We start from the raw sequence: 11,551 nt of genomic DNA, 5'->3' as shown, positions 1-11,551 counted from the left end.
TTTATTCAAGCCTGTGTTGCCTGGGCAATGTCTGGAAAAATATAAATTCTGTTCTTTAAAGAGGAAGTACTCTGTCTCCAAACTTCTGAAATGGCTCTCTTTGTGTTTTACTGAAATATGATGGAGAAAGTGTCCAAAAATCATATTTCTAATCAGGAGAATTTCAAGTGGGTGTGAATTTTAAAAGTTATTCTGGGAGATTCAACCATCAATGGGGTATATCAGATTTCTTCAAGAGTCCATTAAAAGTGGCATAAGAATCAACACTTTGAAACCTCTTCACAAAAGTCAAGTACATGTAAGTTACAGTTTATTGTAATGGTCTCAAATGTCTTGGTTTTCCTACACAGTAACACATGGGCTAAATTCAGAGCAGGTCTGAATTTGCCCCGTCATTAATAAAAGTGCTATGTTGCTCCTAGAATTGTCTGTTTTAACTGATGCCCCTGAATTTTCTTGATCTAAAGGTTAAGATACAGAATTTTGGACTTTGGTTCAGTTTACTCAGTATAGGGACAGAGACATAGAATCATAGAATATCAGGGTTGGAAGGGACCTCAGGCAATCATCTAAGTCCAACCCCCTCCTCAAAGCAGGCACAATCCCCAATTTTTTTTGCCCAAGATCTCAAATGGCCCCTTCAAGGATTGAACTCACAACCCAGGGTTTAGCAGGCCAATGCTCAAACCACTGAGCTATCCCTCCCCCTATCTTCATTTAGCATCCAGAGTATTACAGGTCAATTCACTTTCAGTCCCCCATGCACATCATTCCTCTTTAGGGTGGATAAAAACCAATGATTTAAAAAAAAAAAATCAAAAAAATTGGATTTTTTTGATAAAATGCTTTTTGAGGGAAAAAACCTATCTAAAGATAGTTTTAATTAAGACACTTTATAGCTCAAAGATATCTCATAATGGAATAGGGATTATAAATTCTAATTCTATAGTATGAGACAATATATTAATGTAATGTTTAAGAAAAGTTTTGTAAATGAGTTGCAATAGTTCATGGATCCAATCTTATGGGGCTCCAGAGGTTTCTGTATAGATTATTTAGGTTAATCTTTCTATCTACCCACTGGGACTCAGTGCTTAATCTAGAAGATACCATCAGAGATGCTTAGTTTTGAAGTTCCCAAACTGTGGATTTGTGTCTCCATGCTTGTTAACAGAAAAAATGTTTTTAAATAAATAAATATATAGAGGTTTAGAAATAACAGACCTCACCCCTATTGTCCCTCTGCAAATTTGTGTACATAGAGTCAATCCCTTATTCTCTCACTAGAAGGGAAAACCTATAATGGCAGCAGGCCGTAAAAGAGACCCAGTTTGGAAATAAGAACCATTCAAGAAATATAAGTTTGCTGATGATGTTTTAAAGAAAGTCACACTAGTGAACTGCTGGAAGTCACTTAAGCACTTGGATTCAGAGACTGTTGAAGTGATAATCTCACTTTTAACAGCAGTAGCTTCTTCTGCTGGTGTAGAAAGAATATTTTCTTCCTTTGGACTAATTCATTCCAAATTGAGAAATCGTTTGGGACCTGAAAAAGCAGGAAAGCTTGTTTTTCATTTCCAGATTATGAACAAACAGGAAAATGAAGGTGGAGACGACTGAGTTAGCTGCAGAAGCCAATATTTTAAGTTGATCATGTTGAGCTGGCTGACATAGTTGATTAAATTTTTGTTTTTGTTTTTTTAAAAAAATTTCATTTAAATATTTTAGTTAAAAACAATTTTAACAAAAACAAACCTGATTTTAAAAAATGTGAATGTTTAACTAAATTCAAAAATTAATATGCTTGTTTTGTTAAAATATTATGTTTGCTGTTGAAGAAAAAAATCCAGAATACGTAACATTGTTGTTTTAGTTAAATAAAACAATTTAAATGTCTGTCTGATCATGTTCTCCTCCTAATACAGCATGGAAAGAAAATCCTCCAAATATTAATGATTAACCTGTTGAACTGGAGATAGTTCACCTACCCATGACTTCATAAATATCTGCTTCAATTGCCTTTGGTAAATGAAATAACCAAACAATCATTCATTTTCTGATATAGCTGTAAAAGTAATCTGAAAAGTTTTTAAAATAAATTTTTTTTAAAAATGTATAGTGTGTACCTTCTAAAAATGAAACCTACATCTATCTCTGAGTTGTGAAGAATATGTATTAAGGGTATAACAACCAACAAGAATGCACTTTTATGTAAAATCCATAATTAAATAGAGTCTTCCTAACTAGTGATTTAAATCAAATCCACTCTGTTCTTCTTTGTCTTTAGGTTTATCCCAGGACTCAAGTGACCACTCCACAACACTTCTCCTAATTGAGCTTTCTGTGCCCCTGACTTTGAGTGACTAAACCAGAAGGATATCTATGTCTCCACTCTAAGCCATCAAAATCTGAAGGGTGGCTTTCCTTCTGACCCACACCCCCAAAAGATCTTGCAGTACTTACCCCAAATGGCAGTCAACATTTGAAAAGTTCCCTTCAATACAACCAGACTTATGCAAGATAAAAACGGAGAAAATTCAATTAAAGGTTAAGCAGAGGGGCCAGATGTCTGCTACATCCCCATTGTGACATGATCTTTTAACAAAAGGCAAAACTCCCGAAACCTGGAACTTTAGATCTCTCCAGTGAGTCAGCGTCTGGGATAGGTGATGTTAGAGAGCTTATTCCTTCACTCTACCACTTCCCTGGTCCTTCTCGCATGAACAGAGAGCAACAATACCTGAAGTCCGAACGTGCAAACAACAACTACATCTATAAAGACATAAGGAGTGTCCCAGCAGTGTCTATTGATAAGTGAGTTCTTACCAGACAGAAAACTATCAACCTAAATTTCCTTTTACATCTTCTAGGCTCTTCTCTTTCTCTGGAGGTGATAGATTGGATCACCTTCCTAACAGCCCCATATTGACTAGTTTGGAATGTGAGGATGTGACCGTACGCTTCCCAGCTTATGGCTGCCTCTGCTGCTTAGCCAAAGGCATTGGCCTAAGAACAGGGCCTCAGACTGTCACAGTGAGAGAAGGCCCTTACACAGATTCTTTCTTGTATACTTCTATTACTAACTAAATGATAAACATATACCTACATTCTTAGAGTATAGGCCTTTACAGACAGGCCTGAATATCTATATCCTAACAGGTGAGACTCCTGTAGATGCTACCTTTTAAGTGGTGGCAATCACAACATCATCATCTGATATAAAGTGAAATCTCTAGGTGTATATATCATGAGACTACACAAAGCCTCATTGGGATAGGATACAGTCTTACAGCATTATTTATTACGTTCTGAAAACAGGCATAGAACTCTCCAAAGTACAAACAAAGACAGTCTTGCCAAAGAGTTTACATTCTAATCTAGACGACACAAGAAGTGCTAGTTAAGAGGAGGTAATTTAACAGTTTATATTAGAAAATATATAGTAAATGTCTATTATTTTTCAACGTTTGTATTGCAGTTGTGGCTAAAGACAACAACCAAGTTGGATCCTGTCACAGAAAGTATTGTAAAAACATATAATGCCCTGAAGAGCTTACAATCTAAAAGACAAGACATAACAGTCAGAGAATACAAACAAGCCATGGGGGTGAGAGTGGGGTAGACAAGGCAACAGATATAACAGAATGTGCACAATTCTTAGCCAGTCAGTAGCACTGATCACAGCTCTCCACCTGCCTAGCCATTATCAGGTTGCAGTTTACTGTTTGCATTAAGGAAGAAGTGATTTTTAAGGAGGGACTTTGAAGAAGGTGGTGGCTCTAAGGATTAGGGAGCTCTTCTTAGGCACAAGAGGTAGTGTGTGAGAAAGTGCAAAAGTGCTTGTCAGAGAAGCAGAAAATCAGGTGATCAAGGCCGGCATCTTTGCAGAGTGAAGCTGGGAGGTGACCTGTGATAGAGAAACTGGCCAGGTGGATAGGGCGAGACTAAACTGTGGACAGCTTTGTAGGTAAGGACAAGAAATTTCTCTCTGATAAATTGGAAGAAAGGGAGCCAGTAAGAGGGACTTAAAGGGTGAGCTCATAGCAAGTCAGAGCAATGAGCCAAGAAAATAATCTTAAGCAGAAGCATTTCAGCTGGACTTGAGTGGGGAGCAAGTTCAGGTACCAAGGCCAGTGAGATTACAGTAGATAAGGGGCCAATGAGCAGGGAGGGTTTGGACAAGTGTTTTGGCAGAGAGGAAAGATTAGATCTTACAGATACTATGCAGGGAGTGGCAAGATTTAGACATGATCTGGAGGTAAGATTCAAAAGAGAGGGACGAGTCAACGATGGATCCAGGATTATAGGATTGAATGACAGAGGATCATGGAATTTTGTGGGCATTATGGAAAAAGTGGGGTTTTGGAGCAATTTGAATGAAGAGAGGGCAGTGGCCTGATAGAATGGGATATACTGGTTATAATTCCTTTTGATTTAAACAAAAGATTATGTGTATACACATGCACCCATGTAAATGAACCTGCCCTTTTGCCGACAAGTCCTCTTTCTCTGTAAGCAGGGTCTGTGCGACATCCTTATGTAAAGGAAGTTCTCCCACCTTTGTCAAGGCTAATTCTTCCTTGTTTACCCTGTGTTTCAGTCTGTGATCTTTTGATATTTAGATGTAAACATCCTGCTTTATAATTTGGACATGATGTCATCTTTGGAATCAGTAGACAATTTCTCAGTGTGCAACAGCATGGAGTAAGTTTATTATTGTCTCTTTTTCTACACATTGTACCCAGTATGTATTGAAGTTCACAATTCTGAGATTGAAAAGCTGCTGTTTTAAGTTTATCCACGAGACAAAATTTAATTTCCACTGGTCATGGTAAAGTAACTATATTTCTTTAACGATTTCACTTTAACGATATCAGATGATGAAGTTTTGATTGCCACCACTTAAAAGGTAGCATCTATAGAAGTCTCACCTGCCTCAGAAGCTGGTTATTTAGTGGAGAGATTCAAGTTCCAGATTCAGGAGTTTTGCCTGTTTGCAAGTCACAATGGGGTTATAGCAGACATCAGGCCCAACCCTGCAGGATCAAACCATAAAGAGTTCAGTTTGGTTCTATTCCTTATCTTTAAACTATTAATTGAGAACACATAAATCAGTTACACAGGAGACTTGTGGGGGTGGTAACCATGATGGTGAAACTTGCTCCTTTCAGTCCACCTATCCCAGGTGTTTTGGTCCTCCCTCCCCAAAGTTTATTTTTTAAAGGATGGCAAAAAGGGCTGATGGATAGAATAGGCCAACCTCTCATTTTGTCCACCAATTAGGCCTAATTTCTGACACTCCAACTTTGGTCCAATAATTTCCCATTCCATTCTCCTTTGTTTACCACTCACAATCTTGACACAGTCCTGAGTGAGACCTTTGTTTGGACTAATTCAGTCTGTCTTTAATTTTTGCTGACTTTTAAAAGCAATTTTATGTAACAGGGAGAGTTGGACTTTTGTTACTTTGGATAATTTAGAGAACAGGCCTCTGCACAACGATTATCAGGTAGTGCTTTGGGGCATTGGCTTTCCAGGAACACGCTGCAAACCACCAGATAATGCCTCTCTGCAAAGGAAAGTCACCTCAGAAGCTTCAAACAAACCTTTGGCACCACGTTAGTTACACCCTCGTGCTACCCCATCAACTCCTCAGCCTTGAGCAAGAGTTTAAGCTTCCAGTTAGAAGCCAGAGCACTGTCTCATATCTAGGCCAACCATAGAACTATGATCTGCTTTGCCAATTCCCAGTAAGAGCTCTATACAGAAAGCATAGCTAACAAGTTTAAAGTAGGTTTCAGAGTAACAGCCGTGTTAGTCTGTATTCGCAAAAAGAAAAGGAGTACTTGTGGCACCTTAGAGACTAACCAGTTTATTTGAGCATGAGCTTTCGTGAGCTACAGCTCACTTCATCAGATACAAGTTTAAAGTACCAGCTGCTAGTTGCCACCTAAAGCTTTAAAATACCATAAGGTTGAATGTTTGTACTATGCAGAGAATGTTCCAGAATAACCACCCAGTTACTCTTACCATAAGAAGACCTAAAGATGGAGAATAATACTAAGAGAAAAAAATCACTGCTTAACACACGTAGGTACGCAGCTTGCAATTTGTTAACCTGTTATTCATCCTTTCATTGATCAAACCAGACTCCAGTTACTGCAGACACTCAAACTTCCATATTCTCCAGTTTTCAGCCAGACTTCTTTCTATTTCTGAGTTGTTAACCTTTCTTGACCACAGGATTCTAGCTTATTCAGCTGACGTAGTGTTTTTGCGACACCTCCGATCATGGTTTGGAAATTATACAAACCAAACTTCACTGACTGCCACTCTTCTTATTCAGAAACATTAATTAAAAATTCTTTTGCAACTAAGATCTTGAGTGCCTTCACAGAGAAACAAGCTTTAGAGTTAATAGCAGCTTTCTGGCTCAGAATCTGTTGATATACCTTTCCAGATGATGCAGTTATCCTGGGTACTGTTTCATTAAGACACAGGAGTTTCTTATATTGGAACCATAAATAGAAAACTAAGCTACACAACACATTTTACAAGCATTTTTATTTAAAAAGTAATAACCTCCAAAATGTGGCCCTCTGGATGGATCAGGAAAATAAAAACATAAAAGTAGCTAAACAAATCTGTGCTTTAATAAATCCACAACAGATGGCTCCTATATTAGCAACAACGTAGCCATTTACAGGCTTGTTATCCACTCTTTATAGTGCCCAAAGGCATTTATAATCTAAAACTGCTTGCAAGGAAATCAATGCCCATTCCACACACCTACCATTAGTTTCCACTCTTGCCATCAAACACTCTTCAGTCAATCTTGTATTATTAGCCACTGTGGCTGTAAAGAGGATGTTTTCGGCCCTATTTTGTTTTGGAAGGAGCCCTTTTAGAATGATGCAGGGTGCGAGGGGTGAGCCACTATCTGCCAGCTAATTGTTTGGGGCCCAATTCAGCACTTAAATACATGCGTATGTTCAATTGACGTTGACCTCTGAACCGTCATGGAGAGTAGTTATTGAACAGCACAGGAGTCAAATTTCAGTTAAAGCTCTCATGCAGGGATGACACTGTGATCTGGGGTCAGGGACGTTTCTTTTCTCTTTGATTTCAGCAACGATCTTAATATGCAATTTGCTATAGTGAACAATGCTGCACAGTAGCACTGACTGACTTAAGGGCTTGTGGACATGCAAAGAGAAACTAGTGTGTAACTTTTTCTTGTTAATGTGTGTCTTGTAGCTTCTGAGAGTCTTAATATCCTCCCTTAATGGCAGTCTTATTGTTGCTTTTATTCACATTTCAGTCTAAAAAGATAATGCTTCTCAGTTTTAATGCCAATATAGAAGACTTACAGTATTTGAAGACTAGTGGAGACCGTTTTAGCTGATTTCCTCTCACCCAATGTCAATGTTGTTGTTAACATAAGAATCTATATTTAATAACATGAATTCAGCTAATGATTATACATAATGCACCATGGCCAATGATGATAAATGCAAAGTAATGCACATTGGAAAATGTAATTCTAACTATCCATATATAATGATGGGGTCTAAATTAGCTGTTACCACTCAAGAAAGAGATCTTGGAGTCATTGTGGCTGCTTCTCTGAAAAAATCCACTCAATGTGCAGCAGCACTTGGATCACTTTTCATAGATTCATAGATATTTAGGTCAGTAGGGACCATTATGATCATCTAGTCTGACCTCCTGCACAACGCAGGCCACAGAATTTCACCCACCACTCCTACAAAAAAAACCCTCACATCTATATCTGTGCTATTGAAGTCCTCAAATCATAGTTTAAAGACTTCAAGGAGCAGAGAATCCTTCAGCAAGTGACCTGTGCCCCATGCTACAGAGGAAGGCGAAAAACCTCCAGGGCCTCTTCCAATCTGCCCTGGAGGAAAATTCCTTCCCAACCCCAAATATGGCAATCAGCTAAACCCTGAGCATATGGGCAAGATTCATCAGCCAGATACTACAGAAAATTCTTTCCTGGGTAACTCAGATCTCACCCCATCTAGTAGCCCATCACAGGCCATTGGGTCTTGATGATGATGATGATGACCTGTTCTGTTCATTTCCTCTGAAGCCTGGTATGGGTATTGGTCATAGTTGGAAGACAGGATACTGGGCTATATGACCATTGGTCTGACCCAGTATGGCCATTCTTATGTCCACACTGGCACTTAAGTCAGCATGAGCTATGCCACTCAGGGGGGGTGGCTAATTCACATCCCTGAGTTTTTATCATTGTGTGTGTTACATGTTTACAGGGCAGGTATAAAAACAAAGTTCTTGGCCTCAAAACCTTCCACTCTAGATAACGATGCTGAGATTTTCAAAGCAATCTAGGCAATTTGGATCACCATCAATTTCAATGAAAATTGGGCATCCAAATCCTTGTGTAGCTTTGAAAATCTCAGCTTCAGTGCACAACTACAAGCGGGAACTAGAGCAGTGCGATGAAATGATGATGTTTATGAAGTATGTATCTTGTTAGGTCTGTGATTTTTGCTTGGAACTTTTTATTTTTAGTGCAGAATTTCCATTGTCTTAGTTTAACAATTCTCTGAGGGGAGGACTGGGGTTGAAAGGCATGTGTAATATGCTGCAGTGAAATTATTTGATTATCCGTTACTTTTACTGGTGCTCATATGTCATCCCATAAATATGAGGTTGTATAATTATATCTAAATATATACTACATACTAAGTTTAAAAAAAATTAGACATAACCCTGTGCCCACTTAAAAGTTGTCTTCAGACTGATTTGTGTTTGGAATTATTACACCAGGATAATCTTTCCATAAGCACCTAAGTGACAGGCTCTTAAGTCGAAAAGGGGTCCTGGGAGCCGAAGTCACTTAGGTGCTTTTGAAAATGTTGCCTCCAGTGTATAATCCTTGTACATGAGACCAGAATTAGGTCCAAAGACTTGCACAGTATACAAATAAATACAAAGCAAAAGGATTTTTATTGGGCAAATACCTTATTACAAAAGGCTAATCATAGGATTTCATTAGACAGACATTTAGATGAGACTCACCACACTATACCAAACTTTTGGCTGTATTTAAAAACCCATTACTGTCTCTTCATAAAATCTTGTATTCACTGTTTGTTCAGCTTCTTACTTAATTGAAAACTGGACACCTTTACTAATTTCCTCACAACCATAAGGAGGCTCTTGAGTTCGCTCACTGCTGGAACATGTAGTTTTCCAGAGGACATATCCTGTGCTGAGTGACTGAATCTACAGGAAATCAAAAAGAAATATGTTATATACTAGCATATTAGGATGAATGCATAACAAATAGCTTCTTATTAAAAAGGAAATATATGCTTTGTATAACACAATATACGCTACTAACAAAATAAACTCAGCAGACTGAAATTTTGGTATAAAGTACCTCTGAGGAGCTGAGAACATAGGGAATGAGAAGGACCATAAAGATATATGCTAGTGGTATAGTATGTACACTGCACATACCTCCAATCTGCTTTTTTAAAAAAATGCTCTATCTCTTAGGTATCAAATATGTGATTGACTGTAGGACTAATTTATTCAGTAGCGAACAACTGGCATTGGGTGTGGAAAGCAGAAGGTATATAACCAGAAACTAACTAGGTTACATAAACTAGGGCTACATTCTGATAAGAATAAGAGCATCAACACTGGATAAATCCCTGAGTAATATATGAATCTAGCCATTTGACTGGATTTGTATTTGTACAAATCTGATATCCCACATACTTTCAATATTAGATTGGAAGGGACACATTTTCATACAGGTCTGTACTCAGCCTCCACTTTTTCTTGGGTATGTATGTACACTCACAATGTATAGGTACACTGACCTGCGTGCACACTTTAACTATTCTAGGTGTGGATCTACAAACCTATGTGTATACCTAGAAAACTTGCATCTATTGGAATTGATTCAGGATTGGATTGATTGATATGGGATTTTGGGTCAGCCCATTATAAAGATATGGCTTTTTTGCAAAATTGAGAGTCTAATTTGGATGTTGACAGCCCCTCCTGCAAACTTCAGTAGTGTTTGGATTCAGAGATCTGGTTCAGGCACAACTCTAAAGCACTACAAAGAGGTGAACTAGGAGAGTAATTACTTCATTACAACTAGGCATGGCAGAATTCAATTTTTTTAAAATAAATTGGAGACTATATCAATGTTCATTTTAAGCATTTTTTTATTTTAATCTATTTGAATTTTTACAGTTGCCATAGTTTTGGGTTTTAAACTTTATTCTATTTTTTTATTTAATTTTTTATAGTTGTGGGAGATTATGGGGGATCAAACAATTATCTAATGACAGTAGATTTTGAGATTCAAAAAGTTAAAGTTTTATAGCTGTTTAAAAAATACTGTGTCAAAACATATAAAGGAAATAGCCTTAAATCAAACATTAAGTTCGCAAGCAGCAGTTTTTTACTTTGCCTATCAGTATTTTTAATTTGGTTTGTGTGTGTACAGTGAAATCTGTGTTTACCAACATTTACTGACAAAAATCTAATCCTTCCACGCCTAATTATAACAGGTTAATTCAATACCCCTAGCAAGATGAAGGGGAATGTTTCAAGTGGCAGCTAATTCCAGCTGAGACTGGTTTTCACAGAGCTCCACCCACACAGCTCTCACAGCAGGATACAAAGGGACAATATGCAACTAATGAAAGGCAAGCACAAGGCATTACATAGAACACTCTCACAGCTTAACATACAGAGCACGACACTTAGCGTATGTCTATACAGCGATAAAAAGCCCACAGCTGGCCCAGGTCAGTTGATTCGGGCTTCAGGGCTGAAAAATTGCAGTGTGGACATTTGGGCTTGTGCTGGAGCCCAAGCTCTGGGACCCTGTGAGGATGGAGGGTCTTAGAGCTCAGGCTCCAGCCTGAGTCCCAACATCCACACAGCAATTTTTAGCCCCACAGCTGCCCCATGAGCCCAAAGCTGCTGACCCAGACCAGCCGTGGCTGTGCCATGGATATTTTATCCCTGAGTAGTCGTACCCTTTCCTACTGAGAGCTGTAAATTAACTGTTTCATACACAGTAATTACCAAGCATTCTTTTAACAGCTTGATTTTCTTTCTGCATTGGGAAGGAGATCAGTTAAATGAACTAAAAATATTTCCTAGATCGTTTATTTTTTACATGCTGACAGTGTGGGCTGCTGCTGTCCACACCTCAAGGAATTTACAATAAAAACAGACAGCTGGCCTGAGAGTGTTTCTGCTTTGAGCATGGTTTCACTGTCCCCCTAGGTTCTATGGGGGAATTGGGATCCTCAATTTTGGACCTTAAGAATCTGGCAGGAGAGGCTACACAGTGCACCATGGAAAATATACATATAATTCAGAATTATATGTATATAAAATATTTTTAGAGATGAGCTAAAGCTGCAAAAGCACTGATGTGCCAAAGCACCCCTCTTATAGGCGTAGATTCACCAAGTTAGAGGTGTTAGTCCACTGCACTCTTTCCAGATGCTGATGTTCGAAGACT

At 38.3% G+C, this 11,551-nt stretch overlaps 1 protein-coding gene across 1 annotated transcript in view; it reads right to left on the bottom strand.

Moving 5' to 3' along the window:
- Window positions 1-9,007: 9,007 nt before the first annotated feature.
- MCPH1 (microcephalin 1) overlaps window positions 9,008-11,551 on the bottom strand; it is a 237,573-nt gene continuing 235,029 nt past the window's right edge. The window contains 1 exon segment of the mRNA XM_077811576.1: window positions 9,008-9,276. Coding sequence (XP_077667702.1) covers window positions 9,221-9,276 — 56 coding nt within the window. The 3' untranslated portion in view covers window positions 9,008-9,220.

Source organism: Eretmochelys imbricata, chromosome 3 (genome assembly GCF_965152235.1).
Source record: "Eretmochelys imbricata isolate rEreImb1 chromosome 3, rEreImb1.hap1, whole genome shotgun sequence".
In the NCBI taxonomy this organism is placed as follows: Eukaryota; Metazoa; Chordata; order Testudines; family Cheloniidae; genus Eretmochelys; species Eretmochelys imbricata.
The sequence above is the reverse complement of the archived record's forward strand: the minus strand, read 5'-3'. Positions and strand labels throughout refer to the sequence as shown.